Raw genomic sequence first — 17,882 nt, 5'->3', positions numbered from 1 at the left:
CAAAATAAAGACTAAAAATAGGGTTGGCGGTGTAGTTCAGAGGTAGAATGTCCCAGTACTGCACCCCCAAAAAAACCCAAAAGTTCTGATGAGATTTCCTGCCAGTGATTACTGCGGTATTAGATAATAGGTTAGTTTAGATCTGAATTTATTTCAAATAATAATCAGTATCAGTGATCTGAATTGTGAAGCACTTACCAGTTATCAAAATTGGGTCAAGTTTAGGGTGTGTGTGTGTCTATGTTTTATTGGGGCGTGAACCCAGGGGCATTCTAGCTCCAAGCTATACCCCAGTCCTATTTTTTATCCTTTATTTTCAAAGAAGAGCTCACTAAATTCCAGAGTGCCTCACTGAGTAGCTGAGGCTGGCCGTGAACCTGTGATCCTCCTGTCTCAGTCTCCCAAGTACAGAGATTACAAGTATGCGCCACCGTGCCTGGCTCTAGGTTAATAATATTACTGAAGTAAATAGGGCATACATTTTGTTTGAAGAGTTTTTTAGAGCAGAAAATGACAGTTCCAAATAATTCAGAAAAATAAATTGAGTGCTTTTTTTTTTTTGCGATACTGGGGGTAGAATCCACAGGCATTCTACCTCTGAGGAAAACCCCCAGCCCTATTTTTTTTATTCTTTATCTTTTTTTTTTTTTTTTTTTTTGTGGTACTAGGGTTCCTGGAAGCCCTTCTACCTCCGGGCTACACTCCCATACCTATTTTTACATTTTCATTTTGGAAACAGGGTCTCCTAAGCCAGCGCGATCCTCCTGTCTCCGCCTCCCAAGCGCGGGGATTACAAGCGTGCGCCACCACGCCCGGCTATTCTTTATCTTTTGAAACAGGGTCTCACTGAGTTGCAAAGGGTCTCACTAAGTAGCTGAGTCTGTCAGTGAACCACAATCCTGTCTCAACCTCCCAAATACTGGGATTACAAGCATGAACCACCACGCCTAGCTGGGGGGTCATTTTTTAATCAGCATAAATTGCTCCCCAGCATAAATCACATGTGTGCGTGCGTGCGTGCGTGTGTGTGTGTGTGTGTGTGTGTGTTATTAGGATTGAATCCAGGAGCACTCTACCACTGAGCTATATCCCCAGCCCCCTTTTTATAAATATTTTTAAAATTAAAAAAAATTTTTTTTGTGTGTGTGCGTGTGTGGTACTGGGGGTGGAGCCCAGGGGCTTTTCTACCTCTGGGCTACACTCCCAGACCTATTTTATACTTTATTTGGAAACAGGGTCTCACTAAGTTGCTGAGAGCCTCAGTAGCTGAGGCTTTGCTTTGATCCTGTATGATCCTCCTGTCTCAGCCTCCCAAGCACTAGGATTAAAAGCGTGCACCACCATGCTTGGCAATATTTTTTAATTTGAGATAGGATCTCATTGAGTTATCCAGGCTGGTCTGGAACTTGTGGTCCTCCTTTCTTAGCCTCCCAGGATAAATCTTTTTGGGTGTGACACTATTGCCCACTGATTTCTAGAATCAGTTGCTTCCTTTGGCCTCCAGTTAACTTCTCTTGTAATTTTTCTTTTTTCTGATTGTTCCTCTTTCTCTTCTTTTTCTTCCTCCTCCTTTTTATTTTGTTTTTATGTTTATTTGTTTTGTTGAGACAGGATCTATGTTGTGTACGGTAGCTTCAGACTTTTGAGCAGCTTAGACTACAGGTGCAAATCATGACAACCAGGGAGCTAGTCTCTGTGTCCTCTGTAAGGTTGATTCTCTGGGGTTCTGCAATTAGTCTTTTTCTAGGTCTACTTGCTTCTGTGATGGTCTTTCCTTCCTTCCTTCCTTTCTTTTTTATTTTATTTTATTTTATTTGGTACTGGGGATGGAACCTAGGGGCATTCTGCTTCTGAGCTACAATTCTAGCCCTATTTTTTAGTCTTTTTAGTTTTGAAACAGGGTCTCACTGAGTTCTGAAGGGCATCACTAAGTAGCTGAGGCTGTCCATGAACCACCATCCTCCGGTCTCCACCTCCCAAATGCTGGGGTTACAAGTGTGTCACCACGCCCAGCTGGTCTTTTCCATTTCCTTATTTTTTTTCCAAGATGTTGGTGTCCATACCTTCAGATGTTTCTATTTTTCTTGTGAATATATTCACCTGGATAGCCTATAGACACCTCAAACTTGGGTTGTGCTGTGTTCTGTAGTCATCATCTTTTCCCACATACTTGCTTTTCCTCTTTATTCTCTACCACCATTCATCCAACTCCCAAAAGTAGAAAATTCCATTTGTTCTTGGCTTCTTGCTCTTGATCTTCTTTTTGACCTCACAAGTTATCAATCCTGTTGCTTCTAAAAATAAAGGGCATTCTGGCCTCTCCTCTATATCATGACTAGAGTCTTAACTACTCCCTTGGGCTAATATCTTCTTGTCTTTTGTTCAGGGATCTGTCCTCTTGAGTTTCTTTAACATTGTTCCCAGAGCTATCTCTTTAAAAATGTGTAATCCTCTTTCTACTTTGGTTAAAAAACATCTCTTGTGTTTTCTTGTTGCTATAATGTCTAAAATTAAGTCATAAGCTTCTAAGTTTTCAAATTGTTCCTGACCCTATTCTTCCTATCTCCAGAGTACTCCCGTGCCCTTATTGGGATTCTTTTTGATGTATCAGTATTCCTTGTTAAGAGTGTAGGCTCTGAGCTGGGCGTGGTGCACGCTGGTAATCCCAGCATTCGGGAGGCTGAGACTGGAGGATCGCGGTTCGCGGACAGCCTCAGCTACTTAGTGAGACCCTCCGCAACTCAGTGAGACCCTGTTTCAAAATAAAGAATAAAAAATTGGACAGGGGGTGTAGCTTGGAGGTCGAATGCCCCTGGGTTCCATCCCCAGACCCACACACACAAAAAAAGTGTAGGCTCTATAATCAGATTGCATAGCTCCTTCAATTTATCAACTGGGTGTCTTTGCTGGGAAGTTATTTTAGCTCTTTTTGCCTCTATTTCCTAATCTAATGGGTTATTTCCAATGGATAATAATATGCTTACCTCATATGGTTAATGTGAGGTGAAATGAAATAGTAGAAACAAAGCACATTGCCTGGCAGATAGTTTTCGATAAAGGTAAGTTCTTATTGTCATCGCCATTGAGAGAAACCTAGGAAGTTCAGTATTTTGGATTGTTGCTGTGGTTTCCATGTAGAATCTCTTTGGAAAACCGTCTTCCTCACTTACTGCGGCAGCCCGGTGTGTGCGTAGAGCAGCAGCCCCAAGGTTCTCCTGTAGAACCCAGGCACCGGGTCTAGAGTTTCAGTGCTCAGCCAGTCCTCTTTTTCCGTGTACTTAAGTCCTGCCCACCAAGAGCTGCTAGATTCCTTCCTATCTTCCTATTCTCAGTGCTTATCTATTTTGCATATGCTGCAACTGAAGAGAAGGTAAGTAACGTGCCCTAGTTTGGCAGTTGATCTTTCCTAAACACTTAGCTTTCACAAGCCGATCTTTTTATCGTTCCTTTTTTCTTTTTTTTTTGGTAGATTAAACGCATTTTACCTCCGAGATATACCCCCATCCCTTTTTAATTTTTATTGGTAACAGGAGCTTGCTATGTTGCTGAGGCTGGCCTCCAACCTGCAATTCTCCAGTCTCAGCCTCCCAAGTACTGGGATTACAGGTGTGCGCCACCACACCCATCTTTTTCATTCCTTTTTTTGATTTTTTGCCTATGACTAGGATACAAGTGGCAAGTGTTTACTCATAGATTTTTAAATAGTACTTGGGATTGAACCCCCTAGGGGCATTCTACCTCCGAGCTATACCCCAGGCCTATTTTTTAATTTTTAATTTTGAAACAGGGTCTCACTAAGTTTTGAAAGGCCTCACTAAGTAGCTGGCTGTGAACCTGTGACCCTCCTTATCCTCCTGTCTCGGCCTCCTAAGTACTGGCCTAAGTACTGGGATGACAAGCGTGTACCACCATGCCTGGCTGTATCCTTGTTTTTATCTTTAGAAATCCATGGAGTAATTGCATTCTGTCTTGTTATCTGTGTGTTTAACATGAGAGTACTTTTTCCTCCCTGTGCACTTCATCCTCTAGTGAGGTAGATGTGCAGAAACCTATGTCCTTTGTGCTCTGGCTTCGGCACATCCTGACATGCTCTCATGCCCAAATCTGGGAGGCGTAGGATGGGGTTGTAGTCTAATACGGCAGCATACCAGCTTTCTGTGATTTGGGGAATTGCCTACTCAGTATTATGTCATGGAACTGAGAAGGGTGAGCTCATCTCGTTCTAAGTCTGCTGTTCCTGGAAGGCTGCAGTCAGTTGGAGGCACCTCATTACCAGAGTGCCGGGGACCAGCTGGAGAGAGTTCACAGAAGACCCGCAGGAATGATCAAGAGGCTGGAGGGGCTGACTGATGAGGAACGAATATAAATGAAAACCGTATAACTTGGCTGAACCAGGACAGCAGAAATATACAACTGTATAAACATCTCGAGAATATAAACTTAATAGGGGAGGGCAGTCTTTTATGGTGGGGTTTTGGGGTGGGCAGAATAAGCCAAGGGTGAAATCAAGCCAACATAATTGTAAACTAATAATTCAAAGTATCTGAGGGCACACTTTACTTCTTTAGAACCTGTGTGATTGAATCATTTAACTTTAAATGTGATTGAATCACATTTGCTAACGGAATTATTTTTTTTAATGTGATGTTTCTGGATTCATAGCTGGCACTATGTAAGAAATTCTGGAGATTGCATTTAGAAAGCAGCATCTTGTTTAGGTCAGCCAGTGACACCAGTGCTTCTGTGTGTTGCCACTCGCTCTGCATGTACCAGAATTCCAGAGTGGACTTTCACTTGTTTTTCCCTTAGCTTTTTGGAATAGCACTTTAAAAATAGAAATGGATTCATCAATGTGTATTATAATCATTTTTTTGTGCGGCGCTGGGGATTGAACCCAGTCACATTCTACCTCTGAGCTATACCCCCAGCTCTTTTTTTTTTTCTTTTTTTTTTTTTTTTTTTTTTTTTGGCGGGTCTGGAAATGGAACCCAGGGACATTCTACCTCTGAGCTATACCCCCTGCCCTAATTTTTATTCTTTATTTTGAAACAGGGTCTCACTAAGTTGCAGAGGGCCTCACTAAGTAGCTGAGGCTGGCCACAAACCCAGATCCTCCTGTCTCAGCCTCCCAAGTACCAGGATTACAAGTGTGTGCCACCACGCCCAGCTTTGTATTATAATAATTTTTAAATCCAAGTTATCATATTTGATCTCTGAGGTATTGTGTGAAATACGCACATTGGAAAATGATTGTGTAAAATTTCTAATTGGGCTATGAGTGTAGGCATGAACCGTTGAAATTAGAAACATTTGCATAGTTTTGTGAGTTTTAATAACTCTTCCTAAGAGGAGATAGTAGAATAAGAAAATTGTTTTTATGTTTTCTTTTGCTTATAGAAATGTATTCACGTTTAGAAAATGCAGTTGCATTGCTTTGAGACTAAGAACTCTACACCAGGAATTGGTAGTTTTTTCCCATAGAGGCTGAGATAGCCAGGTATGGTATAATCCTAGTACTTTGGAGGCTGAGAAAGGAGGGTTACAGATTTGAGGCCAGCCTCAAACAACTAAATGAGGCCTTATTTCAAAATAAAAATATTGAACCCTTGGGTTCGATATCCAGTGCCCTTCCCTGGGTCAGAGATCTTAATAAGAGTACAGTCTCTGAGATATAGGGCTGAACATCGTACTGGCCATGTGGAGTCAAAATGGTTAAAACCACGTCAGTATCCTCAGGGAGGCACAATCTATTAGGAGAGATTGCTATACAAATAATTATATTGTAGACTGATAAATGCAGCAATGGAGATGTCTTCCGCATAGGAGTATCATGAAGGAGGAGGTGGAGGAAGTGGTTGGTTTTTCCTGGCATGGGTGGAGTACTCAGAGAATCCTGTAAGCTGGATCCGAAGGGGAAGCAATGCTTCTGTTGAGGCTTGGAGTTCACTAGGGGCACTGATGCATGGGGTAAGCATGATAGTTTATGGTGGGGCAGTAAAAGATTAGGTTAGGATTAAGTTCTGTGATTTAATAATCAAGTAGTCGATAACAAGGTTGGTGACCTGCTACAATAATGGATAGAAATGAAAGTCTAATATATTTTATTGTTTTAATTTCTTTATGCTGTTTCTTATTTGAAAAAAAAGATAACTTGCCTATTCTCTTCCTTTTTTAGGAATATAGGTTCCCCAAAAGTTTATGTCCTCCAGAAATAGAATTCTTTTTTCGTAGTACAGGGGATGAAACCCAGTGGCCTTATACCTGCAGGCTACACCCCCACCCCTATTTAATTTTATTTCTTATTTGGAAACAAAAAGGGTCTTGCTGTGTTGCTGAGAGCCTCACTAAGTTGCTGAGGCTGGCTTCGAACCCGCAATCCTCCTGTCCCAGGCTCCCAAGTATTAGGGTTACAGGAGTGCACCATTGCACCCCACATCGTGCCTGCTTTGTTATTTAACATTTTATTTGTGAGCATTTTTGAGTGTTTTAATTCCTTAATGCATCACTTTTAAATCCATCTCTCTTTTCTTTCTTCTTTTTCCATTTTGGGTACTGAAGACTGAACTCTGAGGCATTTTACCAATAAGCTACATCCCCAGCCTTTTTGTTTGTTTGTTTTTAATCGAATCAGAGTCTTATCTTAGTTATGCACACTGGCCTTGAACTTGTAGTCTTCCTAACTCAGCCTCCCAAATACTGGGATTATGGCATGTGTCACCAAGTCATGTCCATCACCAAGTCATACCCGGTTTATTTTTTATTTTATTTATTTATTTATTTATTTATTTATTTATTTATTTATTTATTTTTGTGGTACTGGGGGTGGAACCCAGAGGCTTTCTACCTCCGGGCTATACTCCCAGACCTTTTTTATATTTTATTTGGAAACAGGGTCTCACTAAGTTTCCGAGAGCCTCACTAAGTAGCTGAGTCTGGCTTCAAACCTGTGCAATCCTCCTGTCTCTGCCTTCCAAGCGCCGCGTGCGCCACCACGCCCGGCCATACCCGGTTTACATACTTACCTCTTGCGGGGCGTGGTGGCGCACACTTGTAATCCCCGCTCTTGGAAGGCGGAGACAGGAGTATCGTGCAGGTTCGAAGCCAGCCATGCTGGCTTAAGAGACCCTGTTTCCAATTTTGAAAAAGTATAAAACAGGTCTGGGAGTGTAGCCCGGAGGTAGAAGGGTTTCCAGGAACCCCAATACCACCAAAAAAAAGAAAAAAAGAAAAAATTCTTAGCTCTTATAGTTTATATAACTGTTCTTAAGCTGGCTCCAGTTGCTAGTTGACCCAGGTTTTGGCTATGTATGTACTTGGCAAGCCTATCACTATATATTAAAATACATGCATATACTTGATTTTTTTATTAGGAAAGTTTGCCAGTTTTATTTGGTCTTCATTCATTCTGTTCTTAATTACATTTTGTGTTTTCTTCTTTGGTTTCTTGGAGCAGAAAGGAGAGGAGTCATTGAAAAGAAGGTTCTAGGTCTAAGCTGTCTGGGTTTGACTGAACTCTGACTTTTTATGTATAATCTTTTTTTTTTTTCTTTTTTTTTGGTGGTGGTACTGAGGTTCCTGGAAACCCTTCTACTTCCAGGCTACACTCCCAGACCTATTTTTATACTTTTTAATTTGGAAACAGAGTCTCTCAAGCCAGTGAGGCTGGCTTCGAACCTGCTCGATCCTCCTGTCTCTGCCTCCCAAGCGCAGGGACTACAAGTGTGCGCCACCATGCCTGTCTTTTTTTTTTTTTTTTTTTGGTGGTACTGGAGATGGAACCCTTCTACCTCCGGGCTACACTCCCAGACCTATTTTTTATATTTTATTTGGAAACAGGGTCTCTTAAGCAAGCGAGGCTGGCTTCGAACCTGTGCGATCCTCCTGTCTCCGCCTCGCAAGCGCGGGGATTACAAGCATATGCCACCATGCCCGGCTTATGTATAATCTTGAAAAACTACCTCACCCCTTTTATGTTCCAGTCTGTAAAATAAGAAGAATCATCTCTATATCTTATGAGCCATGAAGCACTGAGAACAGTCCTTGCCACATAGTAGGACTGCTTCTTTCTGTTATTGATTAGTAATCTCATATTTGTTTATTGGGGGCTCTTTGTGTATACATTGCTATAAACCCCCTTTTTGCTACATTTGCTATATATATATATATATCTTTGAGAGGTACAAACTGAGTTTCCTTGTTGACTATTTTGAAACCCCCCCATACTTTTAATAGATTTTACTGTTGTAAAGATAATATTAGCCTTGTTTAACCATGTCTTGAAAATGATACTCTGAGCCAGGCGTGGTGGCGCATACTTGTAATCCCCGCGCTTGGGAGGCTGAGACAGGAGGATCGCACAGGTTCGAAGCCAGTCTCAGCTACTGAGTTAGGCTCTCAGCAACTTAGTGAGACCCTGTTTTCAAATAAAAATAGAAAATAGGTCTGGGAGTATAGCCCGGAGGTAGAAAGCCTCTGGGTTCCACCCCCAGTACCACCAAAAAGAAAAAAGAAAATGATACTCTGGAGGCTGAGACAGGAGGATTGCAGGTTCACAGCCAGCCTTAGCTACTTAGTGAGGCTTTCCACTTCTTAGTGAGACCCTGTTTTAAAAATGAAGAATAAAAATAGGGCTGGGGGTGTAGCTCAAAGGTAGAATGCCTCTGGGTGCCATTCCTGGTACCACAAAAACAAAACAAAAACTCATGTTTTGAAAGTGAATACATGGGAGCTGAGTGTGGTGGTGTATACGTATAATCCCAGTAGTTTGGAGGCCGAGACAGGAAGATTGCAGGTTTGAAGCCAGCCTCAGCAACTTAGTGAGGCTGTCAGCAACTTAGCAAAACCCTGTGTTCAAATAGGAAATAAAATGAAATAGGGCTGGGGGTGTAGCTCAGAGGCAGAAGGCCCCTGGGTTTCATCCCTACAACCACAAAAGAAAAGAAAGGGAAAGAAAATGAATGTGTGGGCATGAAGGGGACAGACGCACAGGCTGGTGGAGTAGGGTTGGAAGCTCTCTGGGATTTCTCCTTCCCAGGCACATACTGTCATGTCTTTCCCTGGTGTGTATGGCCTCGGTCATCTGGCACCGCCTGAGCTTTCATCTCATTTTCTCTCATTTCTTCTTCATGTGATTCCCAGGCCCTGTGTTCCAGCCCCATTAACCGAAACTGGGCATGCGGTTGTGATGAGTCTCACTCTGTATCTGTGCCCAAGCTTGCCTCTGCTGCAGGACTGGAGTCAGCCGAAGTGCTAGAGTTTCCTTCTGGGGAGCGACAGGGTTTCAGGCTGTGAGGTCGCCAGTTGACTCCGTAGTTAGAGTGGCCTCAGGGAAACTGGCGTTTCAGTTGGGAATGTTTGATCATAGTTTACCAGCTCCGGGTTGCTTCAGTTGACCAGAGCTCCCACTGCCTATTCTATGTTACTAAATTTTGGCGGATCTCTTTCAGAGAGAAAAACTTTACCATTTTTTGTTTTAGGGGATCCTAGGGCACCAGAACAGATGCATCCATTGGCTGTTGATTGCACCGTGCAGTAGAGAAGTCCAGGAATGGTATATTCTTGGACTGTATCGTTCCAACCTGGAATTCACCCAGTCCATTCCAGAAACACTGACCCTGTGCTTGCTGGGACCCACGCTCAATGAAGGTCTGATGGAAAGACCCTTTCCAGTGACTTTGTGGCTTTTTTCTTCATGTGGAAGTTGGAAGACAAAGTGAAAGGGGCCAGAAGTTACCTGCTTTGGTGAATAACTTGGTTCTCAGAACATGGGCCCTCGTTTAAAGGTAAGATAATAGACTATGTAAAGATTCATTTACTAGGGTGCAGACTGGACTCAGTGACCAGGTCCTAAGCCTCTTGAGCAAGAGAGAGCTGTCGAAGCACAGGTCGCAGAGAAAGTTGACTTTGTCTCCAGCAAAGCAATTTTGAGTATGACAATCAGTTTTCCAGTTTGGGGAAAGGGCTTTTTCACAGTGGAACTTCAGCGTTGGGGCTAACATTTGTTTGACATTGTGATTATAAATCTTTATACTATAAAAAGCAAAGCATTTTAGAATATGTCAGCTAGCTCTTTAACATTCCTTTGAGATTGGTATTTTCAAGAATCTCCTATTTATAGGGAATATGAGCCAGAGTACTGCAGTATTAAGCAACTTGCCTGGGATCCTTCAGGGAACAAGTGTCATTTTTGCACTAGATAATAACTGCATTCCACCTTTCCTTGTCATGCATTATTTTTATTTCAAAAGATAACAGAAAGAACCTTAAGAGTTTATCCTTCTAATTTTATCCTCGCTGTGCGATAGATTGGGTAATTTTTAATATTTCCTTTTATCTTATTTTTTTAATCTTTTCCCAAGTACTTGGCTATCCCTTTGACTTTATTCTTTTTCATGATTCAGCACTGTACGAGGTTAAGAGTTTAACATTTCACAGACCAAATAATGTCATGTGCATGTATGGATGTACCACAGTGAATCTTATTATCATGTCCACTTATAATGCACCAACTAAAAAAAAGAGAGAAAAAACTGGGTATTAGATTTAGAACTGGGCTTGAGTCTCAGCTGTGTCGCTTAGCCAGCCACAGAAACTGTCCAGCATGTCAGCTTTTCTCACCCCAGCTTTTTCTTTTTAATCTGTGCTTAACTTGCCAAGTTGTTGTGGTGACCATTATAGTACTTAGACTAACATATGAAAAGGACTTTGGGCAGTATTTAGCCTGTGGTGTGTGCTTAATAAGGGGATGGGGAATTATTAGTTCATTATTACTATTACTTTGCTAGCTTAGAGTATTAAATTTGCCAAATTGTATAAAGGCATGAACACCATAAAGATGAACTTGAAAACAAATTATTCATATACTAAAATTGTATGTCTGAGGCTTAACATACTTCTTTGTGCTTGACTTGGACTTTGGAAGTGTTCTAGCATAATTCCATGCAGAAGTATGAGCACTGAAAGTGGAGGGTATTGTTGAAACTGTTGTAGAAAAATACCGTGCATGAGAACCCATGATCTCTCTGGTTGGTATTTGGTATATACCTTTTGAACTGAATTAAATTAGTTTTTGATCCAAAGAACTTGAGTGAATATACTGGCTCAAGTGAGTATACTGCTAATTTAGTCTTTTTTTTTTTTTTTTTTTTTTTTAGCAGTAGTGGGATAGAACCCAGGAGCATTCTACCTCTGAACTACATCTCCAGCCCTATTTTTTTTTTTTTTTATTCTTTATCTTTTGAAACAGGGTCTCACTGAGTTGCAAAGGGCTTAAGTAGCTGAGGCTGGCCTTGAACTGCAATCCTCCTGTCTCAGCCTCCCGAATGCTGGGATTACAAGCGTGCACCAGCATGCCCGCTGCTAATCAAGTCTTTTAAAACTATATCTAAGCTGGGCGTGGTGGCGCACGCTTGTAATCCCCGTGCTTGGGAGGCAGAGGCAGGAGGATGGCGCAGGTTCGAAGCCAGCCGCGCGCGCTGGCTTAGGAGACCCTGTTTCCAAATAAAAAATGTAAAAATAGGTCTGGGAGTGTAGCCCGGAGGAAGAAGGGCTTCCAGGAACCCCAGTATCACACACACACACACACACACACACACACACACACACACAAAATAAATAAATAAAATAAAATAAAACTATAAGTCAGGCGTGGTGGTGCATGCTTTAAATCCCAGTACTTGGGAGGCTGAGACAGAAAGATCGCACAGGTTCGAAGCCAGCCTCAGCTACTTAGTGAGGCTCTTAGCAACTTAATGAGACCCTGTTTCTAAAGAAAGTATAAAAATAGGTCTGGGAGTATAGCCTGGAGGTAGAAAACCTCTGGGTTCTACCCCTGTGTATCGACCTCTTGCTCTATGTTTGGAAAATTTTTTGCTATTACTTCCTTGAAGAGATTATTGATCCCTTTAGTTTCACCTTCTTTTCCCTCCTCTATTCCAGTTATTCTTAGATTAGCTCTCTTAAGATGGGCCCATATTTCTTCAATGTCAGATTCCTGCTGTTGGATTTTTTTTTCCTAAATTATAAACTATGTGTTCGTTTTTGGAGTGATCGTCTTCTAGGAGCAAGATTCTATTCTCCATGTGGTCTAATCAATTGTTTATATTTGAATTGAGGCCTTTACTTCAATGATTGCATCTTTTATTTCTTTTAGACTCTCTCTAAATTCTTTTAGAAAGTTCTGTATTATTTCTACAGTTATATTCCTGATCTGATCTTCTGGAGATCTCTGAATTTCTGTGTTATCAGGTTCTAATATTACGGGGTTGTGGGCATTCATTGCTCTATTGTTGTTCCTCTTTCCCATGATTTCAGAAGTTTGTTCCTTCTCTGGATTCTTCTGCGGGTCACCACGACTTCACTTAGGGTGCTCTGAATCTGGAGTTTGTGGTAATCTCAGCTGTCACTACTCCTTTACTGGGTTGTATCATAAAGTCTCAGACCCAGGGAGTTAATCTGAGGCTGTGGGAGATCATGGGGGTGCCGGGCTGGGCGTTTTCCTTCAGGGAGCTGCGACTAGGATGTGGTATCTCTGCCACTGCTACTCCTTCACTGGGTTGGACTGCAAAATCTCAGACCCAAGGAGATAATCAAAGCTGCGCAAGTCCCTGGGAGTGCAGTACAGGGATTTCTCCCTTAGGGGGCCACAATTTTACTCACGGTTTTTGAGTGTGCCGATCTGGAGCTGTCGAGGATCTGGTAGACTCGCTGCCATGCCCTCAGCTGTGAGGCTGGTGTATTTCTTTTCTGGTTTTAAGGTCCATTCTGAGTCCCTGGAAGGTGTGATGAGCTTGTCCACTGGGAGTTTTGGATGTTCTTTGCACTGGAAGAACTGCTGAATTATACCCAAATGATCCACAGCTGCTCACTTCAGCTCCTTGTACCTTTTTTCTCTGGAGCCTGGTGCTATGAGGGAAGATGGCGCCGGTGCGGCTCTGCCGCTGCATTGCGGACTGGTTTCTTTTCTGGTCTCTGGTTGTTCTTCTAGACTTCTTGTGTTTACATTTTTTATTTCTCTGCTGATAGTGTTTTCTGGCTATGAAAAGCACTGATTTTGTGGCAATAGAAATCGAGTGTTAGCAAGACTCATAAGCGCTGCTTTTGTCGGTCGCCATCTTCCCGGAAGTCCTATATTTTTATTTGGAAACAGGGTCTCTTAAGCCAGCTGCTGGCTTCAGACTTGCACGATCCTCCTGTCTCCACCTCCCAAGTGCAGGGATTACAAGTGTGCGCCACCACACCTGCCCTGGATGAGATATTTTAAGAAGAGTTTTTATTAACTATAAAACTTTTCAGACATCATAGTAGAATAGTCTAAAGAACTTCCATTCGTGCTCAAAGTTTGGGTATAGTAAGAGAAGCCATGTGCATCTTTTTAATTCTGATGCATTTCCCATTGAAGAAAGTGGTCCAGTAGAAAGGTTCCCTTAGCTCCCTAACATCTCTAAAGTAAGGAGCAGTGATACTGGAACTACTGTAGTTAATAATTAATATAATCGTTAAACCTTGAGAACTCATTGTGTGCCAAGCACAGTTCTCAAGCAGCTAACTTGTGTCAGCTCATTTAACCCTCACAGCATCCATATAAGGTACATATAGATGTTCTTTCCACCTGACAGATTAAGCGACTTGACCAAGGTCACTTTGTAATTACAAATTATGGGCTGAAACATAGATAATCTAACTGTACAGTTTTTACCCTTGCCCTCGTACTGTATTTTATACTATTTGATTTTAGAGCCTTGATTGCTTTGGGCACTTATACGTTGATGTCATATCATAGTAAAGGAGATGGTACCACGAGAATGATTAAATCTTCACTCTTTTCACAGCAGTGAGAATTCTGAAGCCTAGATAGGTCACATGGAGCCTTGGAATTGGTCCCTAGGCATCTGACTGTTTTCCTGCCAGCTGCCTCAACAAGCAAGGTTGTTGGGGCTATCAGTGATTGTAGGTATGAGTTTTTTCAGCTCTGGTGACCCAGGGATGGTGGCTCAAGCACTAATTCCTCCAAGGAGGAGGAAGAGGCTTGAGACCCTAAGTCGGTACTGTCAGTCATATGGACTTCATGTTCTGCTGAATGATAAACCTTCTCTCAAGACCAGAAGTTGAACATCCAGTAGCACATTGGAGGAAACACATAAGACAGTTAAATTGCCAGGCTTGATCCCACGGAATCATCTAGCACATTCTGTAAGGTGCAGATAGATACTTTTTGAGAAATGATAGCAGCTTTTCAGTATAGAGGCCCAGGTGACAAGATACTTGTTTAGGAAGAAGGCACAGGAGTTGTGATCCCAAGTTTTGGGTCTGTATATCATCTCTATAATAGACACTTTTGGGAGCACCTTAATTCATGTGTATTGACAATTCTTTTTTTTTCCCTCCAGTACAGGGGATTATACCCGAGGGTACTCTACCTCCGAGTTACACCCCTAGCCATATTATTTTTTTTAGTTCTTTATTTTGAAACAGGGTCTCACTAAGTTGTAGAGGGCCTCACTTAGTAAGCTGAGGCTGGCCACAAACTCACGATCCTCCTGTCTCAGCCTCCCAAGTACTGGGATTATAATCATTTGCCACCACTCCCAGCTGTGTATTAACAATTCTAATGTTCCCCATGTGAATTTCTTTTCTCGTAGACTTTATTTTTTTTCACCTTTTTTTTTTCAGGACAAATATATATATATATATATATATATATATATATATATATATATATATAATTTTATTTCCTTGATATATCCTAAGCACTTAGAACAATACCAACACATGGCAAGCAATAAATAAAATATTTGTGAACTAAATGAATTAATTATTCATAAAAAACATAGGACAGAAATTACCTGAATAAACACTTGCATCTACTCTAAGTTATTGTCTCATAGACTTTAGATATCAATCTATATAGGAATTTCAATGAAACTAGATCACCATTTCTCAAATTATCTATTCTCAGTTGGTTCCTTTGGGTATGTTATTATGAAAAGAACCAAGGGGATATTTTCTCTTTTTCTTATTTTTTTTAAACACATTAAGACGCCGGGCGTGGTGGTGCACGTTTGTAATTCCGTGCTTGGGAGGCTGAGACAGGAGGATCGTACAGGTTCTAAGCCAGCCTCAGCTACTTAGTGAGACCCTGTTTCCAAATAAAATATTAAATAGGTCTGGGAGTATAGCCCAAAGGTAGAAAGCCTCTGGGTTCCACCCCCAGTACCACCAAAAAAAAAAAAAAAATACCCACATAGTGAGACATAAAAATGTACCCTGCTTACCAAAATTGAAGTTTTTTTTGGGGGGGAGGGGGTCTGGGGATGGAACCCAGGGTCATCCTACCTCCGAGCTATACCCTCTGCCCTATTTTTTATTCTTTATTTTGAACCTGGGTCTCATTGAGTTGGAAAGGGCCTCACTAAGTAGCTGAGGCTGTCTGCGAACTGTGATCCTCTGGTTTTAGTCTCCCGAATGCTGGGATTACAAGTGTGCGCCACCATGCCCAGCTGAAAGTTTTTTGTTTTTTTTTTAGCCTAGAAAGTTTTAGCTGTCTTGTCTCTAAGTAATATTCTAGCTGATAAAGTGTTGGGCAGGGATAACATTGATATCTTTAACATATACTGCCTTGAAAAGAGTGAATTCAGTGTAGAATGGAAAGCATATACAGCTCATAATATTAAGGCCAGATATGCAGATTAGCAGACATTGCATTTTTCCTTGGGTGGTACCTTTGGTGGTTCAAATGACCAAATGAGTAATGAAAACTGAAATTCTGTTTTAATAATTGACTAATCAATCAATTGATTAATTACTTGCAGTACTGAGAATTGGACCTAGGAACACTCTACCTGTCAATAGGTTTAATAACAGTGGAAATTTCCCTTCAAGCTCTAGTCTTGGTAGGCATGGCTTAGTATGAGAAGTAGTCTCTTCTTGCTCTTCTCCTTGGCCTCCTAGGCCTTTCTGCTGAGGTCTTCCAGAGGGCATGCATGTCAGTCATAGATAGCTTGCTTGTCTTACATGCTACTGCTCATTATTGGGATGACAGAGTTTAATTACATAATGGCAGCACGATAATGATAATACTTTTATTTTTTTATTTTTATTTTTTATTCATTTTATTTATTTATTTTTATTTTATTGAAAGTAAATGTTTTACATTTAATCTGTATTTGGTGCCCTCTCCTCCCCCTCATTTCCCTTCCCCCTCCCGATACTTAATACCCAGGCTAACCTTGGTATATTCGTACTTTTACACCTATTTGGGAATAGCCGCTCATCAATCAAGTTCAGCCTCCTTCCTCTCTTAGTTTTCCATTCAAACTTTGCTGAGATTTCCCTTCCATTATCTGGAGTCCCTCTGGTATCCCCAATGCTCACTCGTTTGGGCATATTAGAGGAAACATATGTCCGTTCTCTTTCTGTGTTTGGCTGATCTCACTTAACATAATGCTTTCCAGCCCTTTCTATCTTCTTACAAATGACGTGATTTTGTTCTTCTTTGTAGCTGAATAGAATTCCATTGTGTGTATTTCCCATAACTTTGCAAACCATTCATCTGTTGATGGGGGCCTAGGTTGTTTCCAAATTTTGGCTATTACAAATTGTGCTGCTATGAACATAGGTATACATATGTTACTGTAGTTCTCTGTTTTCAACCCCTTTAATACTTTTATTTTAAAAATCTTCATTTTATGTAGTTGTTTCTACTTTCCTGAATTACCTCCAAAGGAAAATACTATAAAGGGGGAAAGTGATTCCATTATCTCTTTGCTTATGTTAATTAGCACTATTTTCCATGGGGAAGGAAACTGTCTTGGGAGCTCAGGATCTAAGAAGATGAAAACTATGTTACTGTATTTTGTAATTAGCCATAAAGCAAGCGGTCATTAGTGGTATTTATCCCTTTGGTGGTCAGTAGACTGAAAGTCTTTAGGAGGAGCGATTCAGTCTTTGTCTCAATTATATGGTAAGGCCCATGGCAAGGTAGAGAGAGGACAGGGATAATAAGGCTCTAGACTAGGCATTTGGGTGGTTAAGCCATCTGCGTTACTTTGTCTCACTCTGAAGGGCTGGCTATAATGAACAGATAGAGAAAAAATTAACACTTTTCTTTTGCAGCTGCAGCTGTGATCCTCGGCTGTCTGTTGGCATTGAAGGGACCTGATGTTTTACGTTATTGGTATGTTATAGAAAGAGCTCTTTTTATTATCTTTTTGTTACAGTTACCTAGCTTCTTTTTGGTTCCTTGTCTGTCCCTTTCCTCTTGAAAACTAGCCTGGAAATATTTACAGTTATGTCAGAATGTGCCTTCATAGGGTTGGCAGAGGGATTCATTCATTTGGGAAATATTTCTTGAGTAATCACAATCTGTGCCAGACAGTTTACTAGGGAGTCGAAGTTGAACAAGGCAAAAATCTATCTTTAAGGAGTTCATAACATGAAGGGGAAGGTGGTCAGAAGGGGAAAAGTTTTAACATACAGGAGTTTGAGGGAGTCCATAAGAGGGAACCCTTAACTCTGATGGGGCTTGAGAAGGCATTTGCCAAGTGAACCAAGAAGGGAAAGGTTCCCAAGTGGGGAGAACCGAATGCACATTCTTTTTACTGCTTCTGCCAGAGCCCAGCACATTCAGGAAGGTGGAGTAGGGGAAACATTATATGTAATTCATGATATAGAGTTGGCCCACTTTTTCTATAAAAAGCCATAGAGTAAATACTTTGAGTTTTGAAGGCCATACCATCTCCTTTCAGCTATTTAGTAGACTGTACATGAATGGGTGTGGCTTGTTCTGGTAGAACTTTCTTTACAAACACAATGGAAGTGGGTAGAATTTGGCCTGAGAGCTATAGTTGCTGACCCCTGATGTAGCCTAAAAGTTCCTTTCTTGG

General features: G+C 41.3%; 1 protein-coding gene across 1 annotated transcript in view; it reads left to right on the top strand.

Moving 5' to 3' along the window:
* The window catches only part of AREL1 (apoptosis resistant E3 ubiquitin protein ligase 1), a gene marked incomplete at both ends in the record, with an annotated part of 61,127 nt that overhangs the window by 15,907 nt on the left and 27,338 nt on the right, over positions 1-17,882 (top strand). Inside the window, 2 exons of the mRNA XM_080707179.1 lie at positions 5,824-5,967; positions 9,477-9,645. Of these exons, the coding sequence (XP_080563305.1) occupies positions 5,824-5,967; positions 9,477-9,645 (313 nt within the window). The remainder of the gene's footprint in view (positions 1-5,823; positions 5,968-9,476; positions 9,646-17,882) is intronic.

The sequence above is a fragment of the Muscardinus avellanarius genome, assembly GCF_963383645.1.
Source record: "Muscardinus avellanarius genome assembly, chromosome: 12".
NCBI lineage: Eukaryota > Metazoa > Chordata > Mammalia > Rodentia > Gliridae > Muscardinus > Muscardinus avellanarius.
Note: the sequence above shows the minus strand (reverse complement) of the source record. Positions and strands in the feature narration are given on the sequence as shown.